This window comes from Clupea harengus, chromosome 19 (genome assembly GCF_900700415.2).
Source record: "Clupea harengus chromosome 19, Ch_v2.0.2, whole genome shotgun sequence".
Lineage (NCBI taxonomy): Eukaryota > Metazoa > Chordata > Actinopteri > Clupeiformes > Clupeidae > Clupea > Clupea harengus.
Window position 1 is genome coordinate 21,530,878 of NC_045170.1, and position 23,103 is coordinate 21,553,980.

The 23,103-nt window shown below is 47.3% G+C and overlaps 1 protein-coding gene across 1 annotated transcript; it reads right to left on the minus strand.

Moving 5' to 3' along the window:
* Positions 1–105: 105 nt before the first annotated feature.
* On the minus strand, positions 106–20,505 carry prrc2a (proline-rich coiled-coil 2A). The gene is made up of 17 exons (XM_012831468.3): positions 20,360–20,505; positions 20,081–20,115; positions 17,648–17,799; positions 15,812–15,989; positions 14,105–14,213; positions 13,787–13,862; positions 13,485–13,628; positions 12,752–12,987; positions 12,283–12,365; positions 11,937–12,094; positions 10,832–10,934; positions 10,175–10,367; positions 8,712–9,270; positions 8,185–8,483; positions 7,164–7,455; positions 6,507–6,762; positions 106–5,989 (listed from the first exon to the last, which is right to left on the minus strand). Exons 3-17 carry the CDS (start codon positions 17,760–17,762, stop codon positions 2,968–2,970), a joined length of 5,823 nt encoding a protein of 1,940 aa, XP_012686922.2. The 5' UTR covers positions 17,763–17,799; positions 20,081–20,115; positions 20,360–20,505; the 3' UTR covers positions 106–2,967.
* Positions 20,506–23,103: the final 2,598 nt, after the last annotated feature.

Below are 23,103 nucleotides of genomic sequence, written 5' to 3' on the forward strand. Positions count from 1 at the left end.
ACAAATAATAGTATGTGTTTTTTGTAAGCTACAATAATGTATGATTTTCACCTTTTAAATTTATACGTCCCACAGCCCAAAAAAAAAAATGAACCAGACCAGTTCTTCCAGTAAAACAAAAATTTATTAACTTTTTTTCTCTGTATACTTTTATTATAATAAGACACTTCTCTGCTTGTACATTGCTCCCTTGAACTTAAAAAATGGCAACATTTGTATGTGGGAATGTAAGTTGGGGTAGACAAACTTAGATACATACCAATATACATACATGTGTGTATATTACGGTTCCAATAATAAACCAGTTATAACCTAACAGCGTCAACCACTCCAGGGTACCTTGGTAATGCTGGAAATATAGTACAATCTTCGAGTATTTCAAGGAATATATTTTAATTTTATTTTACTTTTTATTTAAACATGGGTACATACAATATGACCACGTCAATAGATAAAAGTTAACGAGGGATGAAGGAATCAGTTAAGAGCCCGCAAGTAATATGGCAACCAATGTATGACAGGCCCCGTAAGCTGCATCCATAGATGTGTTCATGCATGGTAAAACAGTGTTAAAAAGGAAAATAGATGCCCACTTCATTTTGTCTTTTATCCTTATTGTATAAAATGAGAGGGGGGTGGGGTGGGGGGGTCCTTGATGACCAACGATTGGCTAAGTTTTCCCACAGCAAGTACTTCATTTGGAGAAAAATATACACACATTTCAATGTATATGCGTGAATGTATGTAAGGTGAGTGGTACAATTGTATCCTAATATGGCAGAAACAAAAGAACGTATTAAACATGTGTGCATACAACCTCTGCCTCGACAAGGGGAAATGTCACACACGGCCAAGAAAACCGCACATGCGCACACTCATTCGTAAACCCTACTCGACGTCCTAGGAGCTCCCGTAAACATACAAACCCCAACTTACAGCAGTGAGATATTGATACAACGTTGAGGAACAAAGATAATGTAGGATTCTTAATTGTTTATGATGCCCTTTTAGATTTTGGAAATCCTCTTGGCTATGCCCTAAGGCGGAGTGAACTTGTGTTTGTGTGTATGTCAGTGTTTTGTCAACATTGGGGTTTCATCAACGTCCCTTGAACAGCTCTGTAACACTCACTGAAAAGTAATCAAAATATTATCAAAAAGAAAAAAACGGGTCAGTTTTAAGGGATATACATATAACCTTCACAGGAGGGCCCATGAAGTTGAGAATATGAAATATGGAACACTTGGGTTTTAAACAGAGCTGTTTGTTCACTCTGCAGACACTAATGGCAGCAGCCAAGCAGAGAGTTTCCTTTTGTATATATACACAACGGCAGAGCCAAAAACACTCGACAACAGCAACAGTGGCCTGCAGTCCTCCAGCCCCTGCAGAAAGGGGTTGACACCTGCTGCACTATCCAACATTGTGAGGGCATGCATTGGGGGGAGGGAGGGGAGGGGGGACCCAACCCCTAAAGAAACATCATAACAGTTTGCGTCATTCTAGGAGTGCTTACTATTCAGCTGTTATGGATAACAACAAATAACTCTGCAAGAATCTAATAACAATATTGACAGAAATACTTGAGACTCATTCTCCTAAGACAACAAAAAAAAAAGATCTGTGGCTGTTTCAAGAGACTGGAAAAAAACCCTGGAAAAACCTGCCTAGGAAAATGAGTCTGAAGAGAGGGGGAAAAACAAAACTCTTAAAGCCTTCTTACGCCATCAATTCAGTCACCTTTTGCATGCCATCGCTTGAGGACAAGACATTTCCTCTTTGAATGAAATTATAGTCAAACGTTCACGTGTCAAGAAAACTAGAATGGTACGCTGAGGCTGGAAAACAAACAAAAAAGAAACAGGAAAAAAAAAAAAAAGAAAACCAGCCTTCATCGGTCAAAACAGATGAGATAACACTGGAGGAGTCACCCCCCAAACCTTAAGAAGAGAAATCACACCATATATTTCTAGGGAAGAGCAGCGAGGGCGTTGACATCAGAGACAGAATCAGTGTGTGTGGGGAGTGAGCAGTAGTTCTCTGTGGGGTTGGTAGTCACAGTAAGTAATGATGTACTTGTCGAAAAAAATGAAGAAAAAAAAATGAAAGAAAAAAAAAAACCTTGAGAAAGAGCTGGGGTTGTATAAAAAGGTATTTTAATGAATGATCTGCCTTGCAGAAAAGAAGAGAAATAAGCACACAGCCCTAACTCCTAACGGTGGAAAGGAAATGAACATTGAACACAGGCGAAAAGAAAATAAGAAAAAAAAAGAATACCCCACAACACGAGGAGAAAGAAACAAAATATGGTACAAGTGTTCGCAATAAAACAGTAGCCTTTCCCAACCACTCTTGTAGAGAAAAAGAGAAGAATCGGCAGGTCTGCCACCCTCCCACCCCCCTCCCTGGTGGTAACAATACAAAAGTACATCATGGACTTTGGCCCTGTCTATGGGCATCTGAGCCAAGCCTCCCCCAGCCGCATCCACGTGCTCGGCACTCTCACTGGGTCAGGTCAATGCAATCTTGTGCTTGTAAATGCAAACGTGCGACTGTGGATCTCATTTGAACGTTTGTAGCGTCAATCAACAGATGCTTGAGTTTTAAAATGTCTGTAAAATCTAATCAATAGACAGGCTAGAGAGGTGGGTTTGGTGGGGGGGAAGGGGGAAGGGGTGGTAGCAGAGCGTGGATTTACAAAAGGTTTGAGACACAGCAGTGAGAGAGAAAGCAAGACAGAGAGAAGGGAGGGGGGCAAGAATGAATGCGTACACGGTCTCAGTCACTATGTATTGTACAATAATGTGCTAACATGTTAGGGTTGAGTAAAGAAAAAAAACAAAAGAAGAGTTGATGGAGAGAAGACAAGGACTGGAGGAAAGGAGGTGGGAAGGGGGAGAGACACAGGATTCATTTGAAATGTTTCCAAAAAAATTCTCCAAAACAAAACAACAACCAAAGACAAAATTACTTCCTGTTTTTAGGAGAGGGCCAGTTACCGCGCCTCTCACCGCGACTGCCTCCACCATTGCCGGGCCCTCCTCCCATGCCTCCCCCTCCTCCACCCCCCCCACCGGGTGGCCCTCTGGGGCCCCTTCCTCCGCCGCCACCGCCGCCGGCACTGACCCGCCGGTTCTGCCGCTCCATGCCGGGCCGCTGGCTGGAGAAGCTCCTCTTGTTCCCGGCCGCCTCTTTGGACGACAGGTCACGCTCACCGCCACCCCCTCCACCGCGCCCTGAGGGCTGGTGCTGATGATGGTGATGGTGGTGGTGGTGGTGGTGATGGGAGGGGTAGGATTTGCCACCGCCGCCCTCTCGCTCGCGGAACTCCGTGAAGTCACTGCTCTCTGAGGCGGTCTCCCATTCCTCATTGGCGTGATCCGAGTTCTGGTTGGAGACGTCGGGGGACTTGGCGCCCCCGGCTTGGTTGTGGTTGTGTCGGTGCTGCGGGTGGTTCTGAGATGCGTTGCTCTGGTTGTAGTGATGGTGGTGGTGGCTGTTCAAGTTCAGGCTGCCACCTCCACCCCCGACATGGCCGCCGCCGCTGCTGTTGTTGGTGGTGTTGGTTGCAGTAGAGTTGTTGTGGTTGGCGTTGGGCACGGTGGCGTTGGGGTTGCCAGTGCCATCCGTCTCCGCAGGTGAGGAGGAGCGATGTTGCGGGGCGCTGCCATTGATGCGTGCTGCGTTATCGCGCTCCTGCTTGAGCCGGCGGAAGCGGGGCGGCTTGTCCTGCTGATGCTGCGAGCGACCGTGGCGACGGCGCCGAGGGGGGCGCTCGAAGCTCCGTGGCGGGAACGAGCGGCCGTCCTGACCCGAGAGCGTCTGAGGTGGGGGCCCTGTGGAGTTGGAGGTGGGGTTGGCAGACGGGGGCTGGCCCACAACGCCTCCGTTCTCAGCAGTGCTCTGCGGAGGGGGCGCCGCTGTGGCAGGCGGTCCTGGCTGAGGGTTGGTGACCTGGCTCTGAGACTGGTTCTCGCCGCCGGCTTTCTCCTTCTTTTCTCCCCCACCGGTACGACCGGAGTCTTTAGGAGGCGAGGGGTTGGCGGGAGCCTGCTGCTTGCGGACAGTCGTCGAGGACTTGGCCGACCAGCTGTGGGAGGAAGCCGACCCAGAGCCCGAACGGTGACCTCCGGCCATGCTCCCTCCCCCGCCGCGATACATGCCTCCTCCGGCGCCGCCTCCTCCTCCTCCTCCCCGGCCCCTTCTGGAGGGCACTCCTCGAGGGGTGAAGACCCGGGCCTGCGAGCTCCTGGGTTGGCCAGAGGACGACTGCCCGCTCATGGTGGCGTTCTCGGGGCCGGTGCCATTCTTGGCGCTGGGCTTGCGCTGATGCTGCTGCTGCTGCTGCTCCTCCTTCTCCGAGTGCTCACTGCCGCCGCTCTCGCTGCCCGTTTCTGACCCTCGCTGCCTCCTCCGTTTGGGGATCTCCTCGTACTCCGAGCCTTCGCTGCGTGTCTCGCTGCGGTTGCGGGCACGGGCTGGGTTATGCTGCGAGCTACCCTGCCCGTGTCTGCCGCCGCCAGATGGCCCATCATTTTTGTTGTACTCCTGGTGGTAGCCACTGTTTGTGGACGCCCGGAAGTCACGGCTGCTCCGGCCGCCTGCTCTGCCTCTGCTGGTGCCGCCACCACCGCCACTGCTGCTGCCCGCGTAGGCGCCCCGGTACCCACGTCCACGTCCATAGAACTCACCTCGGGCGCGGGTCGCCCGGCTGCCCCTGGAGGCGGAGGGGTGGAACGTGGCGCCGCCACCGACTCCTTCGTGCGAGCGCTCACGATCCCTCCTCGAGGGAGGACCACCTTGGTTGGGAGCAGAGCCATCTGCATCTTTGGGCCCCTTGCCCCCAGGAGCTCGCTCCTTCCCGCCGTTCCTCTGCTTATTGGCTGGGACAGACTCGTCTTTGCCAGAGTTGGCGGAGGACGTCTGGGAGGCCGGGTCCTGCTTCGCTGAGGATGGGCCATCTTGCTCCTTCTCTTTGCCCAGTCCTCCAGCGGTCTTCTCTCCGCCTTCCCCTTCTCCTCCCTCCCTCTTCATCTCCTTCAGCACGGGCCTCTTGATCGGGCCTGCCCTCCTGTTAAGGTTGGCGCCCCCTTGCTGTGACTTGCCGTCGGCTGAAGGGTTTGCCGAGTCCTCTCCTCCCACGGTGGCGCCCGGTCCGGTGTTTCCCTTTCTACCGTGCGGGGGACCTCCGCCCGGGGTGCTGCCTCCTGGTCGCGGGCCCCACTGCGTTTCTGTCTTGTGGTCCCGCCCCCGCTGGCCGCCTTTGGGGTGTTGCTGCTGCTGCTGAGCATGCTGGGACTGAGAGAAGTGGGTGTTGGGGGGCATCTTATCCCCTTTTCTGCCGCCTCCACCACCGTGCCCGACAGTGGAGTCATGCTCCGGCTGTGGGGCCTGTGGATGCTGAGGCTGCTGCTTCCCGCTGCCATCCTCCCTAGCAGAGGTGGACGAGGAAGAGGAGGAACAGGAGGAGGAAAGGGATGGCTGGTGGAGCGAAGGCGAGGGGTCGCTCTTCTTGGGGTCTCCTCCGCGCTCGCGCTCACCGCGCCCGTTCTCCTGTTTGTGGGGGTACAGGGAGAAGTGAGGGTGGTGCCCGGGGTGGTGCTGCTGCTGCTGCTGCTGGAGGTGCCCACTGTTCTCCAGAGGAGACAGGTCTGCGCGGCCGTTGCGGTCATAGTGGGGGTGCGGAGCCCCCCAGATCTGACCCTGCTGCTGGCCTCCCCGGGGCCCCTCATCCTGATGGCCAAAGCCGTGCTGGGAGCCCCCACTGTTACCCCTCTGCTGCTGCTGCTGCTGATGGGCAGCCATTCTGGATCCACCGTCAGGGAAGCCACTGTAGTTTCCTCTACCTCCCATGAAGGGCTGATGATGGGGGCCCCCGACCTGGGTGCCCATGGGTGGTGGCGTCTGGTTGGATGAGCCAGAGGGAGAGTTGGGGGAAACTCCAGGCTGCTGCATGGGGCCTGTTCCACGAACGGGAGGAGTGTCACTCCTGTCAGAGAAGAGGACGACATATTTTCACTACTGTTCATCCAGCAAGAAACAAATCTATGTGATATGTCGCAAATTGAATCCAATATCTCGTATCAAGTAATGAAACATAACAATTGTAATTTAGACAGAATGGCATAATATTCGGTGGCTTCCACTTGAATTAAATAATTTCAAAAATGATGAATAGCCTAAAACAGAATCCATCTAATCTAGTCCTGGAATAGATATGGTAATGTAATACAAGTCCTTAACAACGTTAGGCTACAATGTCAAACAGCTCTAGTGCAAATACAACATAAACATATCAAGTTACACATCACAAAGCCTGGCCAAGCCAATCTGATGTATGCACCATATGTAATTGAATGTTAAAATATGAACATAAAAATAAGAAGTGATATTCTTTAAAATCCTGTTTCCTGTAAATGTTGTCATTGATCTTTCCGACTAGTGCATTAGTATGTTTAATTGTACCATATCGATGCATTATGTTTAAGTCAGTTTAAGGCTCTTACCTTGGGCCCTTGGCCATGTCATCCTCCTCCAGAGCCTGCTTCTGCCTCAGTGGGGAGCTCAGGCCCCTGCCTTCCACTCCGCCAGGGAACACCTCTGGCGCCCAGGCCAGTTTCGGATCCATGGGGGGCGTCCCGCGGTGAGGGTGTCCCCCATGCTGTTGCTGCTGCTGCTGTTGCTGCTGTTGTTGCTGCTGCTGCCGGTCAAACTGGTCTGACCCAGAACCTCCGGAGTCAGAGCGCTCTCGACCCATGAGCCCTGTAACAGGAGATCCCAATTACATGATGTTAGAATGCACGTCTCTAGCAGACAATCCCTTTGGGAGCCCATCAAAATAACTGGAAGCCAGCCAGGCATCTGTTCAGGGGTTCACTGATTTGTTGACACTTAAGTCTATGATTACAGAGCGTTATCGGGGTATCTGCTATATAGCAGGTATTAGACAGGGCTTAGTTTAAGTATTCCATAAAATTACCGCTCACTGCTGCTCTAACTGATGCATGAAAGCTTTGTTAACATTTCATGACAGTCATGAGTACAGCCCCCACATCCAACTGTGACAAATGCTAGCAGTATGGGCACAGATTTACATGATTTGTGGTGATACGTAGGTACATTTGGCACGCGATGGAGAACTTGGCACAACAGTGTCCACCCACCAGTTGGATGCATGTTGGGCGGGTAGTAGTCCATGGGTGGCGGGCGGCCCTGCATCATCCTGGGGTCCATGTAGGGCATCATTACCCAGCGGGGGTCAAAGTTCATGGGCAGGGGCGGCGGGCGGCCCATAGAGCCAGGCGGGTAGATCGGCGGGCCGGTCTGCTTGGGGCCGGTCTGCTGGGCGTTTCCTGGGGAGGGGCCCTGCGGGGCCTGCTGCTGGGACTGCATCTGGCCCTGGGCAGCCTGGTTGTGCTGGTGCTGCCACTGCTGCTGCTGCTTCAGGAGCTGCTCCTGGGAAGGAAACACACACAGGAAGCCGCAGATCAGAGCCCTGCTTTCATAACTGCCATCACCAAGGTTTTGGGGCAGAAACCATATCTGACAGCGTGTCCATTGTGCATAATTTAAAAGGGACTCGGAGCTCTGTTCATCTCCTACATGGTTCTCTCGTCTGTTTGCCAACAAGGTTATGTAACTCCCTGGGTGATGTCAGGAGATTAAAGCACACCGTTGCCAAAGCCATCTGTGATGCAGCAGCGACAACAGTGCAACAGAGCTTAAGGGATGATTTTCATCTCTGTTAAGGTAATAGATGTCTTCATCTGATCCCATCCATACAAATCCATTTTTGAAAGCCCTTCATCAGACTGAGACTAAATACAACTGTTTGTCATGAAACATATCTGTATTTAGGACTAAGAAGTAAATATCAATAATGCTTTCTGAAAACATCTGCTGCCTTTGGCCAAAATGTCTCACTGCTTCTCCACTCCATCTGAAAGTTCTACTCATGATGACTTATGAATAGTAAAACAGACACAAAAACAACTAAGAGATTGTTGGGGCAGCCCTGGTGCAAGCTGTACAGTTGGCATCCAATACACATATTGCCTCAGTGCCTATGGGAACCCCTGGTCATCTCCCAATCCCCCACTCTCACCCACTTATTTTCTGCCATTCTCTTCCTGTCTGAGTAGGGATACAAATCCCAGGGGTCCTGCAATTGTGCAATGGACGTACCTGCTGTTGCCGCTGGAAACGAGGTGGCAGCGACTTCTGGTATTTGGAGTAGCCTTGACCAGGGGGGCCGCTGGGCTGCCGACCCGCACCACCCCCGGCGCTCTCCGCCTTCCCAGAATCCTCTCCTCCTCCACCTCCACCTCTTCCACTGCGGACGTGAGGCACGGCCAGGGAGTCTTCTTTGCTGTCGCCAGGGCCTGCGGTCTCCAGAAGCTTCTGTGGCGGTAGCTGCTGCTGTTGCTGCTGCTGCTGGGGCTGCTGCTGCTGGGACACTGCAGGTGGAGGACTCTGCTGGCTCTCTGTAGAAGGCACAAGTGTCTATCATTATTATGTCTCCCATATTAATATTTTATAAATACTAGAACAGACCTCTTTTAAAAAAAAACTCTGCCAAGAACGGACAGATATTTTTTTTTTTATGTTTTATGTCGCACTTCTACCTCCTAGTGATCAACTTTCAAAACTAAAGTTATCAAAATTCTGACTGTACTTCAATGAACATGCTGTGCTGTGGTACACTGCCTGACCTGTGATGGAGTCGTAGCTGCTGTTGCTGCCAGCCCTCTGTCGGTGAATGGCGACAGTGGAGTTGGCCTGCACAGAGGACAGGGGGGCTTCCTCAAGATCCACGCAGGGCGAGGGGGGCTGGCTGACGTTGGGCGAGGAGGCCGAGGCCGAGAGTGAGGGGCTGGGGCTGCTGGCTGGGGCAGCAGGGGGTGGCGTGGCGCTGTCTGGCTTGGTGCTCTGCTGTTGCTGCTGCTGCTGCTGCTGCTGCTGCTTCTGGTCCAGCCGCTTGAGCTTCTCGGCGCATGCCGCTCGGCGCTCATCCTCCATGCGCCGCTCCTCTTCCTCCCGGCGGCGACGGGCGCGCTCCACGGCGGCAGAGATCTCCGTGGATGACTGCTTCCGCCGTTGGCGCCACGTCTCGTCCTCGTCTTCGCCTGCCGGCTGGGGGAGGAGGCCCCCGGAGGGGGGTGGAGGGGTGGGTCCACCGCCACTGCCGCTGCCACTCTGATGAGAACCCGAGGGCTTCTGGGATGCCAGAGGGCCAGTACCTGGAGGGCCCGTCTGATTGGACGAGCGGTCCTGCGTGTGACAAAGAGAGCACAGTTAAGGTCACAATGTCTCCTATGAAATCCAAGACAACCGAAGTCAAACAGCATTTGCAGTCATGCTGGATGGGAGAGTGGCTGGAGAAGATGGAGGACATGCTTCGGGAGTCAATGCTATGCGAGTCTGGACGCCAATCCCCATGTACCTGTCGGTAGTAGGAGTAAGGCCCCTGTCGGAGGAGAGGCCTTGGTGGGGGGGAGGGCTGCTCCCGAGGGCCACCCAGTCCAGACCTACGGCCCTGCACACAGGTACACAGTACCATCAGCCGCAGACAGGGGGCGCTGTGCTGTGCTGCTCTGCTGTTGTACCAGTAGAGAACACCTCGAGTCCTGCCTGCAGGGACTGCGTGCACTACTCATTGACCCACACCACTGATATATGCAGAGAGGGCATTGGGGGGGGGGGGGGGCCAAACTGGAACGGTCTCCACTCTTTTTTTAGTATTACATACACAGTCATTAAGCACACCAAAGCCAGTCAGTGCAGTTTAAGGGATTTTCAGAGGCGTTTCTGCTGTAAGAAAAGGAAGTCTTTGCACACACACATACAGTACCAGTCAAAAGTTTGGACACACCTTCATTTTTTTGGAGAAGTGTTTTCTTTACTTTTATTATTTTCTACATTGTAGATTAATACTGAAGACATTTAAACTACGAAAGAACACATATGGAATGATGTACTAAACAAAAAAAGTGTTATCTACCATCTAGAAAATAAAAAAAGTAAAGAACAAAACTTCTCAAAAAATGAGAAGGTGTGTCCAAACTTTTGACTGGTACTGTACGCGCAAACAAACAAGCCCACACACGCTGATACAAATTCCCGTGCATGCATACACACGCATACACACACAGACAAACAAACACACATGTGGTACCTGGTAGGGTCCGGCGCTGCCCTGTCCAGCCCAGCTGCCGCCTCCCTCCTCGGCCGAGCCTGGCTTGCTGGAGGGGGGTGTGGGGCTGTCGGCAGCGGCTGGTGTGTTGCGATGGGAGTCCCCTCCGCTGTCGGACGCTCGGGAGCGCGAGGTTGGGGCATGGCCATCCTGAGCACGCTGCTGTTGTGGCTCTCTGTAGGGAACGAACAAACAGCAGGGATGTCAGTGATCAAGACCATCAGGCCATATGTTCATCATATAACTTGTTTTCATATTCAGAATATATTAAATATCAGCAAACACAGGAGACAAAGTAACTTTGCCAGCATTAGGTTTTCAGCAAATGTCATCGAAGAATGTGGAGTGGAAAGATGTTTTCATCCAGTTACAAGTTAGTTACTGTGCACCGGAACGTAGCCAAAGCTTTGACAAAGTAACTAATTATACTGACGAAACTAGACAGCTACATTTCAATATTAACATTTGTAATTCAGTGTTTCCATCCAGTGGGTTGTCAGCACAGGCAAGGTACACATTCATCAGTTTGTGTATCTCTGGGAATGAAACTCATGACCCATGACCTTCGGGGTGTTACACCTGGCTCTACCAGTGCTCATAGGAGCACACAGCCACTGTGTCTCCCTCACATGTCCTCACCGAGTGCCATTCCTGCTGTCGCTCCTCTCCTCCTCCCCGTCCTCCTCTCCTTCATCGTCACTGAACTTCAGCTTGGCGGAGTAGTCAATCTCCTCGTGAGCCCCTGTGGACCGAAGCAGAAGCAGGAGTTAGGAGCGCCAGACGAACCCTTCACTGATCAACTGCCTGAGGATATTAAGCTACTCTCTCTCCCTTGCCCATTAAGACACACTGACTACTGCTCTCTCCCAACCACCATAGCATCCCAGGAGAAAAGCAGCTTACTCTCTACAACGGTGTACATTACAGTCTTAGTTGGCTTCCATTACACTCTCTGCATACATGATCACCTCAGGGAGTTTTGCAGCCCGGCTAGCAGGCATTTTTCCGCTAATTCATCAAACCTCTAGCCTGCAACAAAAAAAGCCTCTGTAGAACACCATGTGGAAAGCTGAGCTCATAGGGGTTGCATGGCAACATATGACACACAACTCGACTGTACAAAAAAAGCTGCAGCTTTCTGAGATATTACAAGAATTTAGTTGAACTAACTTTTGAGAAACGGAAATACAGTACAGCGAAGGGACATTTCTGTTTAGGATGTTAAGTTTCATGTTAAACATGGAAGGGGGTAAAACTGAGAACCTATTAGGACAAAGGGGATTGTTTTGTTTGATGAGTTTGAACCTGTTTATTCCGTGACTATTTAATAAACTGTGTGCATAATATGCATTCAAAGCACAAATGGCATCCACGGCAATATGCATCATGGGGTGTAAAAGAAAAACTTTACAAATACAGAAATATGGAGCATAACACCGCTCTGAACATTCTGTTTTTATAAAGAAAGCACACTTTCCACCAGAGGTAGAGATTATAACACCATGTACCGAAGGGAGAGAACAGTCACCCCACGGTAATAAACCTGCACCCTGACCGCAATGCCGAAGAGCCAGGCTCATTGGTATGACTGTTAAAGCACATACTCAACTGAAGTGAGTAGATTGTGCTTGCTCTAAGGGGGTTCAGGCCCTGGGTTCTGTGAAGTGCCTTGAGACAATTGTATTGTTTTGGCGCCAGATAAATAGAATTGAATTGAATAGTGACTGCATTTATTTTGACTCACCGGCCCAGCCCTCGTCTCCATCCTGGTGGTCCAGTTCGTCCAGCTCTTTCAGGTCGTCCTGCTTGAGGATGGAGGGGCGCTTCACGTGCTCCCCACCTCCCCGGGGGCCTCCAGAGGGCCTCCCATCAGGGCCTGGCCCACCCTGCGGACGAGAGAACCTGTGGGGGAACAGGAGTCACAGTGAGTGCAGGGAAAGAACAAATGGCGATGATCAATCACAAAGTGCTTTAATTTAAAATCTGTGTTGTAGCAAATACGCAGCAGTATTGTTTTTGTTATTTTTATATTTATTAGTGATGCAGATGTTTTTATTGTTTTATAATGAATTGTAGCGTCCATGACGTACCTGTGTGCCTCATTGGGTGGAGGATACCTGTAGGGCCCTTGAGGACCATATGGAGGTGGAAAGGGCAGGTACGGCGGGTACATCTGAGAACAGGAAAGGGTCTCCAGGTAAACAAAGGTGCAAACGTATAACACTGTATTCTACAAAACCCACCATCAACATTTGAATGTTGCACTAAACACTGTGAGAATTTTTGGTCTCAAAATAATGTTTAGGTCCTGCATAGGAATGCTCAGACTGACTATAACTCGGTCCAGGGCACAGCTGACAGACACATCACTGTTGCCACAGAGACGGAAAGCAGATGCTTCAAACATCTGCAGGGACCATTTCCAACAGGACAGAACAACAATGGCCAAGGTAGATTTATGAAAACAGGACATTTTCAGCCAGCTGTACATCTGTGGGCTAAAACTGTCCCAGGCATAACACTAAGGGCATTTACACATAGTTGAAATCAGGCACTTACGAAGGGAGGCATGATTCCGCGGTAGGCAGGGAACTGGGGTCCGCCAGGGGGCTGGGGGAGAGGCAGAGCGGGGCTGCCGGCCGGGGGGTTCCTAGGCGGCCCGTGGGACGAGGGGTTCGGCTGCTGGGTGGCCCCCTCCATCACAAGGGCTCCCCCAGCACCAGCCTCCGCCACCCCCTCCCCAGCAGGGGAGGCCGCCAACGCTCGGCCCCCACCGTCCCGCCAACTCGTCACGTCTGCAGGAGACAGAGACACACAGGTACAGTTAGAATTCACTGATTAGAAACCAAAATAAACAGTCCTTCAAAGCTTGACTGACGGATCTGCCATGACCTTACGATAGGTAAACAGCGGGGTTTTTAAAATGAGATAAAACTAATGACTATCCCAGGGTATCCGGTCTCATAATCCTTTGTGACAAACTCAAACCACTCTAGGCAGCTGTAGCGGCTGAATTAGCACAGAGGAAAAGTTCTAAATATACACCACTTTAGCACATGATAATGAATGTCTAATAAATTCTCACACAAACGCCACCACAAAAAGCTCTCACTAACAGATGAGTATGCCTTCTAAAGCCCACTTTGGAAGGTATCAGTGTGTGTGTGTGTGTGTGTGTGTGTGTGTGTGTGTGTGTGTGTGTGTGTGCGTGCGTGTGTGTGCCTTAAAGTGACTGTGTGTGTCTGAGTGAGTAAGTGTGTGTGTGTGTGTGTGTTGCGGTGTGGTTACTCACTCTGGGGGCGGAGGCTTGGTCCGGGCCCATACCACTGATCTGCAGTGGCCTGTTCTCTGCCAGCTTTGTCCTGGTCGCCAGCCGCTTGCAGGGTGGGAAATTCCTCGCGAGAGAATGGCGACAGTTGGCTTGATCCCTTTCCACCTGCACAACACACAAGACATGGGTCACTGGTGTGTCAAAGAGAACAAGTAACATTGAACTGTTGTATATTCAGATATATACATTCATATATGCGCATAGCAGGTGCACACACACACACACACAAGCGTGCATGGCGTCTAACAGGGTGTGTGACTCACCATCTCCTTGTGCTCCATGTGTAACACTGGCCTGAGCCCAGGACCTTGCCCCTGCGGCCGAAGCTGTAACTGGGGCCTGGAACACACACAGACACACAGTCACGACCAGTCAAATCTCTACAGCTCTGTATTCTGCACACCACAATTCCGTAACTAATTTATTTCTCCATTTTAGGACTATACGCAATCTATAAACAATAAACATTGAAAAATACTTATAACTCTTTTCAAAAATGCAAAACAATACACTAAGTGTAAAATGCAATATACATGAAATCTGTAGTATACAGTAGTAAAGGACGAAAAATACCAACGTACCTCTTGTGCTACCTCTTGAGCCGGAGGGGTTCTCGACTGGGTCACTGCAGGTGTCTGTGAATCCACAGGCTGCTGCGACTCCGGCTGCGGTGCTGACAATGCATCGGTACTGAGGGTAGGGAGAGAGAGAGAGAGAGAAAGAAATCAGTGTTCCCGTCAAACAGTGGCAACCCCTAACAAACAGGCCCATTGAAGGTCTTGGAATACACCATCCATCTCACTTTACCTCATCAGCATCTAAAGGCTATGGCTACGGATAGAGGGTTCATACCCCACAGAGGCAGATGTAAGCAGTTTATTATGATGGATCATATCACTCATGTTGGGTGGATCAGATCATTTGTGAGACAGGAAGGGGTAGGGCTCTTCAGTGTGATCATTTCACTCGCATGTGCGAGTAGAACAATAAAAAATAAAAGTATAAAGAAATCTAAATATAATATTTAGGCGCACTGGTGCAAGTGGCTTCTTACATCGTCAATATTGGTCTACGAAAATACACCATGATGTCAAAATGCTCTGGTGCAAATACAACATAAAAAAACTACATCTCCCAAACACCAATATAAGTTCTGCGTCACGCTACAAGTGACTACCTCAAGTGAGAAATCAGCCTCATAAATTGCAAGGTATTACTTATTTCTTCAAATCACCAAATGGACCGGAATAATAGTGCGTTCCATTTACCTCGGAAGTCGGAACTGGGAAATGACATCACACCCGAGTTAACCGCGTACCAGTAACAAGTCGGAAAACAAATGCAATACCAATTGTTGGTAGCAACTGTTACCAGATTTTAGCGATACCAGTTGGTATAATATAAAAATAACGCAGCTTCCTGGGTTGTTATTATTTCTGTTAGTGCATATCTAATGGTTAAAATATCTGGGGCATATCTGGCATCCAATGTAAAGCTGAGACCGAGCTTATTTCCATAAACGCAGGATACACGCTTGATAATGACAAGCGGTATGATTACAGACATCCACTGAAGTATGATAAAGTAGTTGATCTCAAATAACACATTTTCAAAGAAACAATCATACGTTGTAATATATAAAATATAGGCATTTTGGGAGGTTCACATGATTTGAACTGTATGTTACTTTAGACATGCATACATACATACATACATACATACATACATACATGTTACTTTGACCCAACATGGAGGGGCAAAAGTAAGACTGCAGTTGTTTCACTGTTACTCAAATTATACCTAAATGGTTTAGTCCAGGTCTCTAAAAGCAAATGTTTTTGACAGAGGACAGATGTAAGATACTTTGTAAAATACATTAAAGAGTTATTCTCGTCCTGGTTCTACCCCCATGATGTTCTGCAAGTTAAGGATGCCCCCTGTCCCTTGCAGGCTCTACTGTCTCATTTCTTTGTGTCCGGAAACCCGTGTATGAGGCGCAATGCAGTGGTCAAACACAAGGCATCTGTTTACGCTGTTGGGTTGCATTCTGCACACTGTACAAGCCGCTGTTTGCAGGCCAGTGGTCATGACAAATCAGGAAACTGTTCAGTAATTGAAAATCAAATTGAACAAAGTCTAACAATCTGAAATATGCACCATATTAAGTTGAACATAAAATAAAAGGAAACATAAAATATGAACATAACAATATGATAAACTCAAAATAAAGTAGGCCCTAATACCCTTTACCCTAACCCTTATCTGGAGGAACCGTAGCGGTCACTCACCTCTTTGGGTCTGCTTGTTCCTGCTTGCTTGCCCATCCTGTGCCGTCTTTGGGAACGAGCGTGACGTTGGGGTCGTTGCCTTTGTTCTCCGCCTTCAGACTGGGAAGGTTGGCAGGGGGGGGCATGCGCCGTGCAGAGGACACTTTACCAAGAGACTGCAAGCCATGACGAGGGGCAACTAATGGCAGAGGGAGAAAGAATTAGAGAGAGCAAGACAGAGAGAGTCTCAATAGCACAGAGAGGGCTGTAACATGATACGGCCAGGCGAGGAGGAGCAGGCGCATAAGAGACCGGGGGGTGGGGGTGGGGGTGGGGGGTGGCAGCAGGAAACCAAGAGGCACGGGAGAAAATATCAGGAGTAGAAATGGGTAGTTTGGCACGTTTGCGTCTCTAACCCCCCACTGTCTGAATATTTAAAATGTCTCACTATGGCTTATATGTCAACATCCAGAGCACAGCTGAAGTTCAAGCAAAATTTTGACTGATTCTCCTCATGGCTGTACAGGGTTGTGAAGGACCGTAGTGGACCACCATAGCACCTAGAGCTGAACCTCCAACTGAAATCTCTGAGCGAGTCAGCTCCGTATTTAGCATAGCTGTGCTCAACTCCATAATTGTTTCTAAGGGAAGCTTAGACATTGGGACCGTATCAGGAGGAAAATGAGGCATGCTAGAGCTGTTAAAGACTCCATCATTATACCCGACCCAGATAACATAGCAGCCGATTCTGCAATCTGGTATGGACGTGGCCCGATGGGACTGCACTGGGAGGGGAAAGCTCCCGATCACAAGCAGACCTCTGTCTCAGTGTGAGCCCTCTCTGCCCAGCCTCATGCAGTGGAGGCCCCTCAGCTACAAAGGGGAACCAGGTTAGGGGAGACTGCTTTTTCCTGCCTGCTTTAGCAACTTCAAATAATCTCTTTTGCTCCTCTCTGCTGACCCGTCCTGTGTCACCACGGCACCTCATTGTACTATGAAGTGTAATTAAGTCTGAGCTTGATTTTCTCTGCCATATCAGAATTTCTCATGCACTCAGCTCCAGTAGATTAAATCAGTCATTATCATCTGTGCAATAAGATAGTTCAGCTGAAGTGTATTGAATCCTACTCAAGATAACTGCTGGCTTTTTGGAGGGAAAAAAAAGTCCCACCCCCTCAAATACCTCCCTATGTACCAGCTGTAACCCATGCCATGGATTGTGGCAGGTTATGTTCTGGCAACAAAAAAAACCCCACACAATTCATATTTTCTTCCATCATATTTTATCAAGCTATCTGTGTGCTCTGAGAACATTAACACAACTATGAACTAGGCCTAACTATAGGCTCCTGTACATCAAACCCACACATATCATGAACTGTTCACAAAAACTATGTGATATTATTTTATACAGATATGTTAATTATATTATCAACTAAATTACTACATTTAAAACTGGAGACAATATGAACAGCTTCAATCTATGCAATTATGTACCGGCAGGGATCCGTGGCGCTGAAAATCAAGGAGTATACTAAAGGGTGGTGGACTTCAGCAGACAAACAGCAAAACTGACAGTTGACACAGATTGTTCTTGTACTTTCACACCATACCATTTGTCTTCCTTTAGTTATAGGAACATATGACTCAATTACTATTACAGTCCCTCTGTAACCTTTGATTCAGCGTTTAGGTATATAGTTAATACAGAAAGGGAAAGAAAGGAAGGAAGAGAAAAGAAAAAATGGAGGGAGGAAGCTGGCATCCACTTCCACTGTCATTTCCTGTCAACTTCAAACAATGGAGTGGCCATGGCAGACCAGCTAAAAGTACTCATGAGGACTCATAAGGACTCACCAACTGGCTTCTGTGTTTCAAGGCTCTTTCCTTTGTAGGTATCAAACAGGTTGAGAGATGCATACTTGGTTTTGCCATCCTTCCCCTTTGCCGTTTGCCCAGAACGCTCTGACATTGCGCTGTCCGCTCATTGAGTATGGTGAGCCTTGAGACTGAAATGAGAGCGGAGGGAGCAGGTAAAACACCACTAAGACACTTGCATATTACTCTTGAGTATGACAAAAAGGTATCATAATATAACAGTAACACTAAGAACTACATCTATTTCACTATAGAAGGTACTGTAAAGATTTTTTATTCCAAATTGTCCAATGTACAAGACAAACAGTTCATGGAAAACGGTAAGAAGTGGTGTTGCCATGGCAATGCATTATAAATGATGTTCCTCTGTGCCTGCCTTGAGCAGGGTTGCCTCCATGGCAACACCAGGACTGGGTATGTTTTACTGCTTGCCAATAAAATCAATGGCCCTGACATCTTGCAGATTTATAACACAGGTTTTCCCCTCTCAGTGTCAAGTGACACAGGTATGTTACAGTGTGTATTGACCTATGTTTACCATTATTACAAGTAACTCAGTTTCATCTAATGAAATGGAGTAAGTAACGTTCATCAGTTTGCCTACATAAAAACTTCCAATCCAAACCACAAGGCAGTAAAAACTTAAGTATGGCTAGTTAGTGCATTTCTGGTTAAAAACACATTTCAAAGACTTAAATGACATAAAACTACATAAAGGACAGCTTGGTCAAATAAGTCGAAATGCCATTTTAGTGAATCAAAACACAATTGTGTTATGGGCTACACAATCGGAAGCTATTGCATTATGTAAGTACCTGACTACATGTCACTACCATAGGTAGAAAATCTACACTTGTCCTGGTCAGACGTGAGATTCAGTGTATGTGTGAAAAATACACACCAAGCATCTGCTAGGTATACAGATTACCAAACGCCTACCAACAATAAATACTTGTGAACAATATGAACAACGAAACGAGCAATTAAAATGTCCTATCGTCCTCACGCTCTAAACTTATAGAACATGGACTAACCGAAGAGATTAGGAAATTAGGTCGTGGGATGGCCGGCAAACAGCGCTACATATTACGTAGAGATTAGCTAACCAACATTAGCGAGTCATCACTTTTCACAAGGCCCACATGTTCTTAAACCTAACAATGCCTTAGTAAAACGGATTGCTCGATATCAAAATACAGTAGCTGGCTAACTAATGTACGCACAAATGAAAACACTTAAATGTATAAACGTATATACGGAAATTATCAAATGCTGTCATGTGAAACACTCCAGCTAGCGGGGTTACTGTTAAATTAGCTAATGGTTAAGGTAGCCACGGAGCTAGCTAGCTCCAATGTAAGCCTAACTGGCTAGGAATAGATAGTTGATTGTGAATTACGTTGTACCCCTACACTCGTTCGTAAATCAGTATATTGTAATTTACAAACCATAAAGTTAAACTCTCGTATTAAAGCCTATAGGTAGGTTAAATCAACTGCGTGACCATGAAAGTAAAACTAGCTAGCTAATGTTAGGATCCAGTATCGGCAACAATTTAGCAACGCACCTAGCTAGCACCCAGTCTACGGCCTCCATATTTCGTGTTGAGGACGGGGGCTGCGATTCGTTTCATAATACATGTGAACCTTATTTAGTGTTTATAGATTTAAGACAATATGTGATCATCCAAATAGTCGTTACTTCGTTAAAATGTGTGTTACAATTTGGGTTATCAAAATATTTAACATCATATTTTGATAACAGACCAATTCGTTTTTATTAGAGAGAACAAAACAAAATGGCGGCATTAACGTTATATGGTAACGTTAGCTAGGCCGAACGGTGTTTTTAACAACAAACCGGTTGCTGGTTTGCTGACCTAACGTTAACCCAAACAGCTAGCAACATGTGCAGGTGCCAGATGATGGCTAATAGCACAGAATAAAACGCAAATGAAACATGCATGCAATTATTTGATCACCATATTACGCAAAAGTATTTGGATTACATCTCTGCACATTGTATTTGGGTCACTCCACCCAATGCGTAACGTTAGCTACATTTCACTCAACATACTCAGTAGCTAGCAATCCAACGATAGTTAACGTTATCTGGCAGTAGTTGAATAACACAGTTGAATAACATGTAAACTAGCTAGACAATGCCCAACAAACAACATCATCAAACAATATACTGCTCAGTTATGTAAATAGAACCAATCGAAAGCAAGTGATTTGAGTAGGCAGTGGATGCTGGCCCATTGCTATCGTAGCAAGTCAGTAACGTTAAGCTGTAACGTTAACATTATTTTAGTCTACTTCAATTTGATATACGGAAGCAACATTGACGTAACTCAACTGAGAGCTACAATATCGCATGCTACAAACCGAAATAGAAGCTTTGGTTACTGACCTGGTCTTGTCCCGACTTGTCTCGAGGTTGTATCGCTGAATAAAAAACAGTTAGCGTTAGCTGGCCGGCTACCTAACGTAATCAAACAGCAATGACACACGTTAGCATAAACCTCGAGCTAGCTAGCTATTTGACGTTAGCTATGCTAGCAAGCTACCAATTCTGAACAGCTATCGGCTCAATAGCCGTAGCTAAGGAAACCCCGACTTAAAACAGAAATGTATTTTTGAATAACTTATGAAATTAAGGGATTTAGACGGATGTATGTGATGCGCTTACTTGTACTCCTTTTTTCTTTTTCCACAAAACAAATGAAAAAGAAAAAGAAAATGTTACAGAGCGGGGTTGATCCGTCACTACAAGAGCCGTCAACGGCTACTAGAGACGGTAGCGCAGAAGGGGGTGGGGTACAGATTTTGGAGGCGGGGTTAATTTTACATAGTAAGTTCCAAACCCCAGTCTTGAAAAAATCTGGTTCATGTTTCATTACCATGGATTTAAATCACGCCCTACAGTAGCTAAGGTTTTTATGTCATTCGTATTTGTTTTCTCATGTTTCGACCTTCTCATGTTTCGACTGTGATATAAGGTTCAAGATATTAATCAGTTTAAATTAAATAAAACATTTAATTTTCGCCTGATCTTGACCTGATAACCCATGGTGGCCTCGGCAAATTACTTCGTCTTCTGGCATGAAAAAGGAACGATATTTTTTTCCGTCAACTAAAATTACAACATTGTGTTTGTGGTGTGAATGGCCTGGTTGCATTCCTTTTCCTAATACTTCCTCCCTCTGTTGTCCCAGGTCACAGCACAACAGATCCTGACAGATTCAGGAGCACCCAATGACTATGTAGAGGTCTCTACACACATTCGAAGGGAGCACCATCCGTATGCATCAGGGGGACTCCCAGACCAGTGCTTTGTTAACTGGGGCCTCTCACAACCCCAGTCAATTTTCTGAGACAAGCATCCTTCCTAGGCAATAATAATCATATGAGACGAATTTGTAATCTTGTCCTGGCAACTTTTACATAGTCTTTACATGCAGACCTGTCTTACCAGTGGAGAAAAGAGAACCTGTTTGAGGAGCACAATCACATGATTGAGTCATGTCATGTTAAGGAAATACTGAAAACTGCTTTCACACCTTCCAAGTCTTCCTTTCGGTCCTTCTTGTTTGCAGCTTCTTAGAACTGAGCGTTGGAAAAAATGGGTCGCTGCATTTGGATACTAAATGTTTTGAGTTTGTGGGCATGTCAGAGACTACAGCTCCATAGACTCCAGACTGGGATAGTCTCGACTCAAGACCACTTCCTCTGTGGTACAATGAGGCGAAAGTCAGGATTTCCACTTACTGGGATGTATTTTCAGTTCCAGGGTTCGGTAGCAACTGGTTTTAGTGGTACTGGCAAGGTGCGAAAAATCCAAATTGCGTGTTTTACATGTCGAAGAACTATCCTCCTGGATTTTGCACCCGAGCTTCGTACAATATTCTTCGACCCAAATGACTGGGCTGACCTTTTCAAGGCCTCAGGTGCAAAGTAAGTGATGCCTTATATTCTTCCATATCCCAGTTTAGGTTGCATTTCTGAGCTGTGTTTTTATTTTTTTCAAAAATGTCCCTTTTGTTCAACCATCTTCTCCTGTCGCAGTATGAAACATCACAAGGGCTTTATAAACGGGGGATCCCCGTTACAGTCTTTGAGGTAGTATTTGGCTCCACAACCTCCACCTCCAGTATAGGCATTTGCCCAGTTTGCATAAAAACCAGCTTTTAGAATAATCTCTGTCATTGATGATGACACATTACTTAAGTATCTCAGAAAAATATATGGCATTTTTTTATTCACATCTGAATGTAGGATTAGAATTTATTTTTAGACAATTAGATCCATGGACAGAAAAGCTAACAAAATATGCTAATAATGCTTTCTGTAATGTTTTCCTCCATCTGCACCTTTGCTGACCATTTGTCTCCCCAAGAATTGTTCGTGCTGATACAGTGACAGTGGTCCATTTGACCATTAGGGAAAGAGCATCCCAAAGTGAAATGAGGGAGGATTTCAGATAATCAAACAGGCAGTACTTTACTGTTGAGTGTAAAGATGCATTTAACTGAATCACCCCCACTAGGTCTAGCACTACCAGGGCAACCTCAAGACGACAGTTCACCAATTTCTAAACAATTAAACAGAAGGACACTGACGTTAACTGTCATTGTAACTTCAATCTCAAAAAAAGGGCCTGGTAGGTCAATTACGGCTTATTAACCACGATAACAAGATGTTGTGAAAAAATAAAAAGAATGCAAGCAGAAAGCAAGTCCCTCCAAACCAATGAAGTGAGACAGTACCAGCTTTGCACATGATTCTGCAGTGTTATTTCCCCATTCTTCTTAGTAACTTTTATATAGAACATCTAGGTTGATGGGGTGGTGGTCCTGGACTGCAATGCCACAGATTGTCAGTAGGATCAGGGCTTTGGCTTTGGCTTTGGCTGAGCCATTCAAAAAGCCATTCAAGAATATTCACTTTCCTTTTTTTTTAAAGCCCCTCCAATGTTGCTTTTGCCTTGTGCCTTGGGTAATTGTCCTTTCCCCACATCTTTAGCAACCTCAACGTGTGCTTTAATGTGGATCCTCGAAAACAATGGCTTCTTTTTTCCACCCTTCAATAGAGGCCAATTATATGTATGTCTCTTAAGATTGTGGATTTCTACACCAGCACCCCAGTTCCAGCCACTGAGGTTTGTAGATTTTTCAGGGTGATGGCTGGACTGTGATGGCCTCCCACACCAATTTATATCTTCCTTGGATGCTTGCTTTGTGGTGCAACCTTTTGTAGCATCTGGGTGGTGTGATGCTTTCTTTTAATGGATCCAATAGTGCTAATTTAAACACTTGGATATTTTCTTCACTTAAGTATTTCAATCACATTGTTTAGGTTTCGTTCCCTCTGTTATTTCACAACCTGGTTGATGATCCCTAGAAGGGTTAGTTTTATATCCAGAAGGAGATCTCT